The sequence below is a fragment of the Athalia rosae genome, chromosome 5, assembly GCF_917208135.1.
Source record: "Athalia rosae chromosome 5, iyAthRosa1.1, whole genome shotgun sequence".
NCBI classification, from domain to species: Eukaryota; Metazoa; Arthropoda; class Insecta; order Hymenoptera; family Athaliidae; genus Athalia; species Athalia rosae.
Window position 1 is genome coordinate 11,275,591 of NC_064030.1, and position 14,668 is coordinate 11,290,258.

At 40.5% G+C, this 14,668-nt stretch overlaps 1 protein-coding gene across 1 annotated transcript; it reads right to left on the minus strand.

Annotated features, from left to right (window-relative positions):
- Positions 1–3,198: 3,198 nt before the first annotated feature.
- On the minus strand, positions 3,199–5,537 carry LOC125500983. The gene is made up of 2 exons (XM_048655393.1): positions 4,267–5,537; positions 3,199–4,187 (listed from the first exon to the last, which is right to left on the minus strand). Exon 2 carries the CDS (start codon positions 3,676–3,678, stop codon positions 3,199–3,201), a length of 480 nt encoding a protein of 159 aa, XP_048511350.1. The 5' UTR covers positions 3,679–4,187; positions 4,267–5,537.
- Between the last annotated feature and the right edge of the window lie 9,131 nt (positions 5,538–14,668).

A 14,668-nucleotide genomic window follows, 5' to 3' on the forward strand; every position in this document is an offset into this window, starting at 1 on the left:
TCACCCGACTTCCCCAAAATGATACTCTTCCATCATACGATCGGCTTCATTTAGGGAGGGTCGGTTCAGCCGCAAGAATTATAATATTCGGAACCGTACGCCGTTATACCTCTATCAAGAGACTCGGAAATTTCCACCGCACTAGCAGGTATACCTTCTCCAAACGAGAAGAAAGACAGACACAATGGACAGACTAAAAATTCTGAAAACACTGTCAGTGACCAAGAGCGGCACCAGCGGAGTTTTTGCGGCTAATCAGGTTTCCCTGGTATGGACTGCAACGGTATATTTTTAAATTAGTCGGAATCTTCCAACCCGTTACCCTACGGCGTCCCCGTGGTCCTTTTCCGACGAACGGATCATTGGGCGCCAGACGCGAATGCGTTGTTTCTCAGATACTTCGATCAAACAAATAAACTAATCGAACTAACAAATTCAAAGATACCAAATCAAAGATGAATCGAATTACTCATATATAGGAGAACCGAGGGACGACGGACACAAACTCGCCTAGCTCAATTGAACCGAGGGAATGGTAGACGGGCTGGGCGGTAAGGTGCTGAATTTACAAGGTTCGTATGCGGGTAAAAATGATTAACTCCAAACAACAGAAAACTCCTCCAATGAGATTTCTCCCGTATATTACAATATCTAGCGGTGATTTACAGCGGGATGTTTGGGGAAATCATTAGCAAAGCATTACAGTCATGAATAGCGGTATGCGGTAACAGATTTCTGGCAATAATTACAGCGGTAATGCAACGATAGGTGGTATGCTGAGCAAAGAGCTGAGATGCGATATTTGCCGCGGAATTTACAGCGGTAATCAGATATATTGCGGAAGACCTAACGATATCGTGATTCTAACTTATTCTAATGCAACTGCGTTCAGCCAAACGGTATTAACCCCTGGGAGTTCAATCGTGACACTTTCTAAGATATTTGATACTACCAGGCACAGCGATACAGTTAATAAATTCGTCTAAAAATCAGTGCATCATTCAATATGAGAACTACTATAACATGCGGTAAGGTTCTGATCAAATCAGCGAAAAGGTACAAAGATAAGCGAAGATATCCAACTAATATTAGCGGAAATAGATCAGAAATAAAGATATTGTCAGAGAATCACGAAGTCGCTCTTTGGAATCTCAGAAAAAAATGAACTAAATCACGGGCCCTGAATCGGCCCGCTACACAACAAAATACTCCTTCAGAGGCGTCAGATTTCGTAGCACCAGAGTAATAGACCTTACCTTGAATACAGAGATAGTAGAGTAGAAAAACGCAAAAAAAAAAAAACAGATGGATACAGCGAAAATGAAGCGATAGCGGTAACTTGGCGGTAACGAAAAACGTCCAAAGTTGTTGGTAGCTGAACACAGAAGAAGAAATTGATCTTGATCTTGATTTTCGCAGTCGGTGGTTCTTCTCCTTCTTGTCCTCTGGTATGGTGGGGGAGAACAATTAGGCAATACCATTGGTCATCCATCACAAATGATTTTTGCGGTAAGATTCGGGGCGACTCGTCAGCTGTCGGGAACTTAGGTGTTGACGGAGAGTAGCGAGACGTATGCACTATGCTGCTCTCTTTTCCTCTCGTGCGGCAAATGCGGAACTCAGTACGGTAATCGTAATATTTGCAGGCGAGAACTTACTGCGTACGTCATGCGGTGTAAGTGCGTTATTTGGGCTTCTCCCTGGTGCGGTAGCCTCTCGACCTTCCGGCCCTAGCTAGAAGAACACCACAGGTGGAAGCTTCACCAGAAACCAACAATCAGCTGTAGCACGGGGAGGCGTAAGATTGTTGCGCTCAACCTGATCCTCCTCCAGACGTCGTGGGGTATACTCACCCATCGACTCGACGGTTACTTCCCATTGGGCTGCGATACTATCATAGGCCTTTCTAAGGGCCAATATGACGTCAGAACCGGAGGCGAGAACACTAGGTGGTGTAGCTGATTTTTACCTCGAGAAGAACTTCGATTTTTCCTTCGGGATTCGACCGCAGCGGGACCCTGTTGCCGTAGCGAGTGGCCCTATTTCCCACGCTGCTTCGGGAATCAGTCAGCTTGCGATCTAGCAAAAATCAGCGGTAGTGGGGCGTATGCGGATCCTCCCACTTCGTCTGATTTTGATCCACAAATGAACAACAGCCCTCTCATATATGGGATGCTACCCTCGGATGCCTTTGCAACGTAGCAATCCGGAGCTGCACAACCGAGAGGTTCGCCATAGCGGTAGATATCAGTGGCATGAAACATAGCAGGAAGTCATGGTGCAGTACTGAGAGAATCACGTGTGTGGTAGAGATGCCTTCATAGTGCGGTAGAGATGTCTTCGAGATGCGGTAAAGATGTCTTCGTCCAGTCGTAGTTAACGAGTTATGCAAACATAAATTACAAAGCGTATCAAAACTACGTTAACCTGCCCAATGAGTGTCACTTTATTTCGGACATCTTTCTGCCGTTATTTCGCTACCTGCTTCAGTTAGGCAGCTACTGGGACCTTGAATCTCAAATAGAACGTCACAGAACACACCCGACAGCTATTGTATCAAACATTGCTGATCACACGCGGCCTGGATCGTACTAGGTGGCATTTCACGTCAACCGTTTTGTTCGCGAAGTCTACTTTGACAGCTTTGGATTACTCCCGCTCATCCCACACTACAAACGATGTCTCCGGAGGAACTGCCGGCAGTACGGATGGAACGACAGGCGGCTTCAGAGCTTCTCTTTTGACGTACGCGGACACTACTGTGTCAAGTTCATTTATATTTTGGGTACTGGCTTTTTTCTGCGCGAGTTTGTTGATCTTTTTACTAGTGACCATGAAAAGAACGACCACATAGTCCGAAAATCTTATAACTCCTTGTCCACCAAGAAAATTGACGATCGAAAATCCCATCGTCCTAGCCACGGCGAGTCCAGGGTCACTACTACTCAGCAATGTACTTCGAAAAATTGTAGGTTGTAGGAAAGAGAAAAAAAATGCTACCACATAAATGTGTAATTCCTAATAAATTTGAAAGAAAACTAACTTTTAGACTGAATCAAGAGACTCGGTAGAGTCTCGTGCCAAGTACATTCAAAAGGAGAAAAACGGGCGGACTACCAAGTATCTATACCGCTAGGAGATAGGAAAAGCCCTGTGAGGCCGACTGTTTTATTTGGTATCTCCTGAATCATTAGCTTTCTAGCACATTTGGATACACTTTCGCGATATAATTTTGAGCCTAGTTTCAATGAATCTACTTTTTACAATTTCATCGTCTAATGTCCATTCAATACTTTTCTCAGATGAATCATTTGCTTGATCAACAAATGGTTTTAAGAAAAGTTGCATATTTGGTTCCTCATTATTGACACATATACTAGGCATAATCATATGTTTTCTTTGGAGTTTTGGGGGTAATTCATTAATTACCCCATATATCGGCCAAGTTGTGAATTTACTGGATTCAAATGATTGACAACCAGCTGCATTCAATGTGTACGAAAAATTTAATTCACTTGATAAAGGATTTTGCGCTGTTGATAATTTTGTATAAACTTCTCCATCAGTTATATTTTCAATCGCATCTTTATCCGAACCATTTTCAGTACTTTCGAAAAGTTCAAGAAGTATTCTCTGTACTTCTGGGTCATTCAATATCATCTTTGATTGTACTTTCATGTCGAGAGTTATATATTATGAAATATCAAGTGATATATTAACATTTATACAATTCGGACAAACCAATCCTTCAAAATTTGATTTTTTTTATCTCCGTAGTAAAATAAGCAATGATCGCAAATTGAATGATATGAAATATTATTTTCATTCAAGTGTAATGTTTTGAATAATTGATATTTGGTATCTGGAACCACATTGTTGGCGAACAGCGTGTTATTCATTGATAATATTGATGTGATAGTCTTCCACGTAAGCGATTCTTCGACTCCTAACAGAAGAGTCATTGACAGTGCTCCTCCTCGAGTAACAGATGTGCAATTATAAAGACGTTGTCGATAACTATCATCAGCAATATTTATTTTATGTTGACCCCAAAAAAGTTAATTTAAGTTAATAATATAGTTAAAAAAAATTTTATTTGTTCTATACTTAAGCTTTATTCATACCTTTTCGTGTACATCACTACAACCGTTGCTAGGGTTTTCCCTGATTAATGGCGATTCTTTAGCCTGTAAAAATGACATAAAATATGAATATGATTATTTAAATCACCTGAAAATATTTTCTAATAGAGCATACTATACTTACGTCAAACGAAACTTCTTTCTCATCATAATCCTCATATAACCATGCATTTTCGATATCACTTTCTAGATTCTCATTCCCTTCGCATTCTGCATGACAGCACAGTATATTATGTGTGATTGACATGTTTATTGTTTTATCATCAGTAAGAAGTCTTGAAGTGTTTATTTTACCGTCTTCAGGTACTATTGGATCCAATGAAAATTCACTAGCGTTGTTCCAATGTTGTTGAGAATCCGCAATATCTTGTATTCTTGCCTACAGAACATTCAAAAGTTTATTATAGTTTACTATTAGTGTAATGTCGTATGAAATATATATGTAATGGACAATTTTTACTCGGGAGGATAAAGCAAACGAAAATATGTTTCTCTGTAAATAAAGAAAGGGATTTTTTTTATTCGCTCTTGTTACAACTATTATATCTACTTATGCTACTTTGCTATTTACAATCTTACCTGTAAATAAAGAAACGGCAATTAAGATTTACTATTATCGCTCTCTCTACGCACTACTATTTAGGCTACTTTTAATTAAGTCTAATTATCAATTTCTCTCTCTCTCTATTTTGCACGTGTGCTCTAATCTCTTCTACATTGTCCTAATCCTTCCTCTTCAACTCTTCTACTTGTCGCTCTATCTGACGGTGATTAGGATAAGAGGCGCGCGCGGCATCTTCAGAGCTGAAGAGAGTATACTTTTTTCACATATATTGTAGTAAATTTGAAAACATTGTAACATATTCATGCTATAAATATATGGAACATTTCCAATTATTATTTAAGTAGTCAACGTTGATGAATAATAAAGATAATGAATGAACCGAATAGAAAATTTATTGCTATATAGATAAGTATAAGTAATTTTCCTCTTCAGATTATGAACGAATATAATTCATGCACGCCAATTGTGTTTACAGTTGAATTTATTATGTACTTTACGGAATTATGATATCAATTCTTAAAGACGAAAAAATTGAACAAAATTTTCTCATGAACTTGATTGGCCAATTTTTTTTAACAAATAGTTGTATGACATACAATGTCGGAAGTATAGAAAAAGTTCAAATAAAATTTACGAGATTGAAGCTTTTGATATTTGACTTTTTATAAAGTGACGAAGAATTTGTTTGATTGTTTTGATAACGGAATTTATGGAGTTTGATATTCAGAGCGGACAACGTGAAATTGCGCACCCAGATTTTGTGCGCAAGCGCGAATCAAAACGACAGTCGAATTTATCAGCTGCTAGCGTGTTGTACCAACAGCCTCAGATTTCAGCTGTAGCTGTGAAATTGTCGATCACTAATACAGCTGAGATCGCCGTATTTAAATATGACTGAGGTATGTTGTGTCAGGTGAATAATGCGACACAAAACCAGACACAGATAAGTAGGGTGGCATAGCATCGAATGGAATTGATCAATTGAATGAGAGATTAATTAAATCTCGACAGAAATACACTCATCGAAAAGTTCAGGTTAGGTCGTTGTATTTGACAGCTAAATCTGAAAGCGGAGTGTTGTTGGACATTCTGTGAAACAAATGCCGACGATCGCGCATGTGCAAATGAGGTGCGCAATTTCACGTTGTCCGCTCTGTTTAATAAACCAGTGGTGTTGGAAGTTTTTTTTCGAGAGCCACATTTTCAATCAAAATTTCGTTGGCCAGATAAAATTATTTGATCAAGAAATAAACGAAAAATTGGTTAATTTTCAGTCGAAATGAAAATTATTCAAAGTTGAGTAATACGTAATTTTTTTCTTGCGGAGAAAAAAAATTCTAGGTTTCTCAACAAGTACATACATCTCTCTTTCAAACAAAAAAATTTTTTTCTATAGACAACATCATATTTTCTTTTACATGTTACGTCCGGACCTCGGTCCAAACGTCTCACCCAACCATTCTTACCAATTCCCAATACATATCAATTATTACTACTGATTCTACCAGATGCAACTTGACATCCTTTTTCCTGCCTTACTATTTCGATTGCCATCGGTCATTGCTCGACCTTGCATCAGCATGACATGGAATTGCAATGACTTCCCGATTTTCACCCTGTCAGCTACACGTGCACTCCTACTCCACCTACTCCCTCTTTCAATAAACCGAGTTTACCTTATTCCTAATCTTCATATCAAAATGACTTCCAAACTTAGAACCAAACAGTACGGTTTTCCAGGACATAGTTCCTTAGTCAAACACCGGAATCCTGGATCAGTCACTCTACAAATATTCATCAAACACACCTGTAAGCCTTACCGTGCCTGGTCAATAATAATCATTACTTTTCGAGACTCAAACACGTCTGATTACGCCTGTAAGCCTCCTCCAGCTTGGAAAATAAATATACTTCGCATCATAATCATATACGAACTCTCAATCAGCTTCATCACTTCGAATCCTTTCCTGCAGTTGCATTTAGTTGCATAAAACGAGAACGAACCTAAATGATAACGCTGGTGAACCTTTTACCGACGTAACATTAGTGGCAGCGTTTACCGACGTAACACATTTCTAACAATAAATTTATGAAAATAAAAAAAAAAAATTTTCTCAATAATGTGTAACGTGCGACTTTGGGCGCGTCAACAATTTTGAAGAGTTCGCCCCTTGCTGGAAAGGTTTAAAGTGATAAAGATTCGACGATTGGTGTTCTCGTGGTTACTTATTTTATAATTACGTGGAGAGCCCTTTTTGATGAAGAGGATTGTTGTTGTTCAGTCGGTTGGTAGTGGAAAATCTTAGTTTTAATGGAGAGGATTGTTGCTGCTTAGCCGGATGGTCGTGGAGAGAGCGTTTCGGAGAAATAGCGAGAAGAAGGAAGGCTCAGAATTAGGTGGAGTTTTTAGCTAAGTTTGCATGCCGTTGCAGCTAGCAACAGTCTGCAGAGTGATGCGGTGGAGAAATAGGAGAAGAGGATGTAGAGGGTCGGGTTGATCGTGTTATAGTTTGATTGTAAGAGAAGAAGAAGAAGAAGAGGAGGAGTTAGACGTAACAAATGCTTCCAGTCACGTAAATATATGTATATAAATTGATGTCCAGTGTTTATGCGTATGAAAAGTAAATATTTCACACACAGTGATGCTTGATTTACAAGGACAGCAACGGAGACTGATATTACAAGGGTACTAGACTATTATACGTGTATAATCTGGGAGGGAGGGGAGTTTTTATTCAATTTTGATAATAATTCAAACACACAAAATACTATTTTAACACACGATTAGCCTTTTCCGTCACGATTTTTCGATTCACGTGATCACAGGGAAAAGAAAACGAGTTTTTTTCCTTTTTATTTTTATTTTTTTTTTTTTTCTTTTTTTTGTTCTTTCTTTTCTTTAATTTTGAGTTGACCGTTATCACTATTATTTGCGAGTAATCCCACTTCTGATTCTCTGGGAGGGAGGGGAGTTTTTATTTAATTTTGAGGATTTTGTGTTTGTCGGGATGTTTGGCGGGCGGACTGGATACTCGCATTTAATATCTTTAATATTTTTTTATTTTGCGGTTTACAATAGGTCTTTCGATATTCGTATCGCTTGGTCAACTGACTAAATCTTGCCCACCAGGTACTCTACTGTTCCCTGGTGGGGTAAATCCCTATTTCATGTAACATGTACATGAGCGTCGTGAGACGCCTACAGCTCGGCCTCTCCTGATCATTGAGATGCCTCGCTCTCAACGCCGGATTCGTCCGAATCGCTTTCAAGATCTTCCAGGGGTTTATCGTCATCATATGCGTCATCATTAATGGAGATCCACCTTTTTAATCGCTCAAGTGGTAATATCGATTCGTACGGCTGTTGCTTTATCTGATATCCTGGGATATCCGTCACCAGGTAGCGGTCTAGGTCTAGCTTCCGCTTGATCATATAAGGCCCAATATATTTCTGTGCCATCTTCCTACTACCCGCCTCTGTTGGATTAACTTGCTGGATTATGACGTACTCGCCTTCCTGAAAAACCTTACAATCCTTCCTATTACGATCGTACCCTCTCTTTTGCTGGAGTTGATCAGATTCTATATCGTTTACAACTTCCTCCCTTGATTTCTCACGTCGCGCCTCGAATCGTTCGACATCCAATTCCTCTTCCAAGGTATCGGCCAAAACGTCTAGCGGACCTTGACGTAATTTGCATCCAAACATGACCTCAGCCGGACTTTTTCGGATTGCCCTCTGAATGGAGTTGTTCAATGCTAGCTGCACAGAACCTAAAACATCGTGCCAATTATTCGGGGATTTAGTTAACTTACATATGGCCGGGACAATTATTCTGTTATATCTTTCAATTTGACCATTAGCCCTTGGTGTTTGGACTGCTATCCTGATGTGTTGAATGCCTCGCTCCTCGCAGAACTCTTCGAACTCGTGACTCGTGAATGCAGACCCACGATCTGAAATTATACGTTTAGGCATTCCGAAGATCTGGAACGCTGCATTCATGACTTTGATGGCCTCTGAAGAGTTGGTCGTCTTTACTGCCTGTAAAATTATAATTTTAGAAAAGCCATCTATTATTTCAAAAATATGCTTATGACCCGCCGTGGTCTTAATTAAGGGTCCAACGTGGTCAATATGGATAGTGTCCCATGGCTTCGATCCCTTGGGGATGTTGTGAAGAAACCCTTCCTTGAAATTAGATTGCTGGTTGAACTGGAGACATTTCAAACAATTCGTCAGACATTTCCTTACGTATTTCCTCATGTTCCGAAAATAATATTTGTTCTTCAACTCTGCGACTATCTTATCGGCACCTAGATGTGCAAGCCGTTCATGTGTTTTCATCACCAATTCATGTTTGAATCCTCTCGGTACTACAAACCAACTCTCCTGCTTCACGACCTTGAACAGTTTCCCATTAATAACTCGAAAATTGCTTTCTTTCTCTTGTCCATCTAAAACTTTCCTTTCAATTTCAGCTATTTCAGGGTCGAGGTCTTGTAGTATCAGCAGACCATCAAACCCGTCGTCTTTTACCACCACTAGGTTTACATCGTAGCACCGACTTAGTCCGTCAACATGCGTCATCTCTTCCGCTTTTCGATGCTCCGTTTTAAAGTTGTATTCTTGCAGGATCAAGCTCCATCTTGCTATCTTCCTGTTAACGTCCTTCTTCTCTAATGTACGCCGCAGTGCATCACAATCAGTGACAAGTGTGAAGGGTTTCCCCAGGACGTATACCCGAAATCCTTCCATAGCCTTAACGACTGCAAGAGTTTCCAACTCAAAACTATGATAATTCTTCTGTTCATCTGTTGTTTTACCACTATAGAAGCAAACCGGGTGGAATTTTCCGTCTTCTTGTCGTTGTAATAAAATCGCGCCATATCCATGGCTGCTAGCGTCAGTATGAACCTCTATTTCTTTGGTCGGATTATGAATTTTCAACACAGGTTTACTTATTAATATTTCTTTTAACTTGTTAATCGCATGAATGTGCTCCTCTTTCACCTCGAACTTCACATCGATTTTTAGCAAGTCTGTTAGCGATTTAGCAATCAGTGAGTAGCCTCGTACAAATTTCCGGAAATATCCCGTCAAGCCTAAGAATCCTCGCAGCTGTCGTCGTGTTCTGGGGATTGGAAAATGTTGGACTGCAATCGTCTTCGTGATTCCGGGCTTAACTTCGTTTCTTAAAATCCTATATCCCAGGTAATCCAGATCCTCCTTCGCAAAAGAACATTTGTCGACTCGTACCCGGAGTCCATACTCCTCCATTCTACTGGTAATAAGCTGCACATATTCCAAGTTCTCTTCAATTGTGCTTGTGGCAATTAGCAGATCGTCCATGTAAGCCTGTACTTTACGGCTACGTATTAAATCTTCAAAAATAAAATTTATACATCGTTGGAAAACAGCAGGACCGTTGGTGAGTCCGAAGGGCATTTGTAGGAATTCATACTGGCCTCCCGGTACAACAAACGAGGTGTATTTGATGGAAGGCTCTTCAATTGGTATGTGAAAAAAACCATTTTCTAGGTCAATCGTAGTAAAATAATTAGCTTCGCTCAAATTGCTAATGAGGTCGTCGATTTGGGGAAGTGGAAAACTGTCTCTCACCGTTTGTTTATTTAATTCACGGTAGTCCACACACATTCGATATTCCCCCGTCTTCTTAGGTACTAAAACTATAGGACTAGAGTATTCGGAATTGCTTGGCCTTATTATGCCTTTGTCTAAATAATCATTAATGATCCCCTCTACAGCGTCTCTCTCATGATGTGCTAATCTACGAGGGGATGATCGAACGGGTTTATCACCCCTGATTTCAATTTTTAGCATCACCGGAAGCGGACGTACCTCTGTGTGTAGCTTGCGTTTTCCTGTGCATTTGTCGATGTGGTTTCGAATAAGTATCCTCTGATCCGGTGATAGTTGGTTGCCAAAATCGATTGTTGGCTTTTCTGGTTCCATGGCTTCCACCTCGATGGTCATGACCATTGCTACGTCTGTTTCCCATGAGTTCCTCTTCTGTTTGAATTTAATCTCGCCTCCTTCCATGGCCCAATCCACTGAATCGAGGAACTCCTGTCCTAGAACCAGATCAGCCCCAAACGAATTGTTTGGTACTACGGTCGCTGCATTACTGCCGGATTCCCTATTGATGTGGCTGTAGATTGACTGGTGCACAGTCTGGAAATGTGCCCCACTTGATTGCACTTGAAGCAGGTTGGTGGACTGCGTCTGTTTTCATTGGCTTTAGCGAAATAGCATCGGTCGCTTGTGTGTCCTTCTTTCTTACACACTTCACATTTCATCGGGGGCCTTCTTCCAACGTCATTCCTGGTGTCTTTCGTCTCCCGATCATTTAGGTGGTCTTTAGGTTTTTCCCAGTTTGCCATCTCACTCGATAGTAATCGCGAATCCCTAAACAGCGATGTTGGTGTTGCATGCCGTGCTGCAACTAGTTGGGTTCTAATGCTAAAATTTTCGATTCCCCTGATAATGTGGGAGACTATTTCCGCGTCGCTCAACCGGGCTTTCGTAGCTATATTTAGTTTGTCCAGATAATAATCTTCAAGCCGCTCTCCCTTACGCCATCTACGAGCTTTCAATTTATCGATGGCCCGGACTGGGTCTAAATCCTCATCGAACATCTCCCGTAGTTCCTTCTGAATGGTTCTCCACTCTTTACCACAAGCATCGTGTTGCGATTCGTACCATTTTCTCACACCGTCAGTAAATTTATTAGTAGCAAGTATTTTAATTGTATTATCACTAAGATTGTATAAAGTCTGTACCTCGTCTACTCGCCTGAGCCACATGTCTAAATTCATACTTTCATTTTCTTTATTGCCAAACGATGGTACCTGCGAGGAAATCTCTGCGTATGGAATCCTTGGGTTGGCCTGGTTTTCCCTTTGTTCCTCCTGACCACTTAGATGTTATGATCCTGGTGACGTCATTTGCTCTCTCAAAGCGGTAATCTCTCCATCTTTGTCACTTATCAACAAGGTCATCTGCGTAAGTTGAGCCATCATCCCATCCAATACGCGTTGGTATTGCGCGCGTTCCTCACGAAACTCGCCCAATAATTGGTTTGTTTGGTCGGCCATTGTTGCTTTGAAATAGATTTGAAATTCTCTAATTATCGGTAATATCGTTTCGCACGTACCTCCGATTACAGAATATTTATTCTCCTTCCAAGGGATCGCACGATGTTTCAACTGTCGATGACTGTTGATGTTGTCACCTCGACTGAGTGCGGATTACCGGAGAATATCTTCACCAATTTGGTTTAAAATAAGCCGTACACAAGCACTGACAAAGCGAAACAGCACCTTGGTAACAGCTTAAGGTCACTTCAACGGTCACAGGGAACCTCCTCGATTCTGCCGTTATAATTGAAACACACAAAATACTATTTTAACACACGATTAGCCTTTTCCGTCACGATTTTTCGATTCACGTGATCACAGGGAAAAGAAAACGAGTTTTTTTCCTTTTTATTTTTATTTTTTTTTTTTTTCTTCTTTTTGTTCTTTCTTTTCTTTAATTTTGAGTTGACCGTTATCACTATTATTTGCGAGTAATCCCACTTCTGATTCTCTGGGAGGGAGGGGAGTTTTTATTTAATTTTGAGGATTTTGTGTTTGTCGGGATGTTTGGCGGGCGGACTGGATACTCGCATTTAATATCTTTAATATTCTTTTATTTTGCGGTTTACAATAGGTCTTTCGATATTCGTATCGTTTGGTCAACTGACTAAATCTTGCCCACCAGGTACTCTACTGTTCCCTGGTGGGGTAAATCCCTATTTCATGTGTCATGTACACTGACCGGCATAAATGGCTTCACAATGTTTACGTCGCGCGGCGATGTGTGGGTCACAGGTAGGCGGAGTTTTCTATCTACGGGGGCCCATAAGCGCGATCGAGAGAGCATCATAGTGCGACAGAGTTAGCGACATATCGCTCGTTGCATCCCTTTCGCACAGCACTGGTGCGAGCGAGTCGGCAGAGTCAGGTAGACCAGCTTGGTGGGGGAGATATTCTTCTCCTCGCGCGGAAGGCATTTCTGTCCACCGATACTAATTCGTTTCTTGTCTTACTAACGCTGTGCGACGACGATGGGTGATCGAAAACACCATTCCTCTCGAACTCACGAAACTCGCCGTAGCGTCTTCTCACTCCCAACTCATGCGCTGTGGCTGTCTCTCACAATCAGGATACCCAACGTGCGGTAGAAAGTGAGAAGGCACCAATGGGATGTATAAGGGTGCCGAAAGATAGATTCTGATGACTTTTTTGACATTTTCCCAAAATTAAAAAAGTTTTTTTAGAAACTACGTTTTTGAAGTCGATAACCAATGTAGTCCAACGTCTACTCGATGGAATCAAATGAAATATCCACAGCTTGTTAAAAGCATAAAAAAGTAGAGGCTGATCGTAGTATTATTTTTTTTATTAAAATTTACATTTTTTACAAACAATAATAAACTAGTGCTTTTTCAATCGAAAAACCGCCAGTAAACTATCAGAGACCGCCATTCTGTTTATTTGAGAAAAAGAACTTCGATCACCCCTAACCCGTAAGGCCCTGGTAATCTTAATGGGAAAACTGAATCTGTCTATAAGTTCAATCAAGTATCGAATTTTTCCGTTTACTTCAATTAACGGCATGAATATTGCCCGTACTTCATAGTTGAATTGTTGCAAACTGAAATGAAAATAATTTCATAACATCGCGACTTACTCAGCCTGTCCCCGTATACGTTCTTAATGAGTTCGGGAACGAGCGGAAATCGGTAAAAAACATCTACAAATGGGGAAATCGATCGGAAATTACATTTATAATTTTTTTTTTTAATTTTGGGAAAATGTCAAAAAAGTCATCAGAATCTATCTTTCGGCACCCTTATACATCCCATTGGCGCCTTCTCACTTTCTACCGCACGTTGGGTATCCTGATTGTGAGAGACAGCCACAGCGCATGAGTTGGGAGTGAGAAGACGCTACGGCGAGTTTCGTGAGTTCGAGAGGAATGGTGTTTTCGATCACCCATCGTCGTCGCACAGCGTTAGTAAGACAAGAAACAAATTAGTATCGGTGGACAGAAATGCCTTCCGCGCGAGGAGAAGAATATCTCCCCCACCAAGCTGGTCTACCTGACTCTGCCGACTCGCTCGCACCAGTGCTGTGCGAAAGGGATGCAACGAGCGATATGTTGCTAACTCTGTCGCACTATGATGCTCTCTCGATCGGGCTTATGGGCCCCCGTAGATAGAAAACTCCGCCTACCTGTGACCCACACATCGCCGCGCGACGTAAACATTGTGAAGCCATTTATGCCGGTCAGTGTACATGAGCGTCGCGAGACGCCTACAATAAAATATTATTTTTTGCTATCGTCTTCCTTCTGAACTACGATGACTCAACCCCCACTTACAGTGCCACATTGTGACGCGTGTCTAGCCAAATCATTCGAAAAATTTACCTTCACTTCACGCCATTTCTAGTGGGCTCAGACAAAAGTGTGTCTCAGAATGGGGGTCACTTTTTCTCACTATCTACCGGAACAGAGTAACAGCTTTGGTTAAGTCATATAATTGTGTGCTTCAAGTATTTCAGTGTATTACAACTTAACTTTAGAATAGTAACCTAATATATTTATCGAAATAAACATCTGATAAAAGATAATTAAATTTATTTTTCACTAATTTCTTGGCAAGTTTTGTACTTCGTACTTCTTCGAAAAATTCAGCTGCAACAATTTTGTAATAGGTGTGGTCAATAAAAATTTTGTGTTAAATAATTGTAATAGTGTAAATTTGAAAACTTTCATAACTCTTATTATCAGCTTATTATTTTTTACGAAAATTATCAGTAGTGATATAAGATTATGCGTCGAGGATCATATAGATTATACTTAGATCGCTACGGCGATGGTGTGTTACCG

Bases quoted from the DNA above. Each gene is read 5' to 3' on its own strand.
- LOC125500983 (XM_048655393.1), bottom strand. From the start codon at position 3,678: ATGAAAGTACAATCAAAGATGATATTGAATGACCCAGAAGTACAGAGA.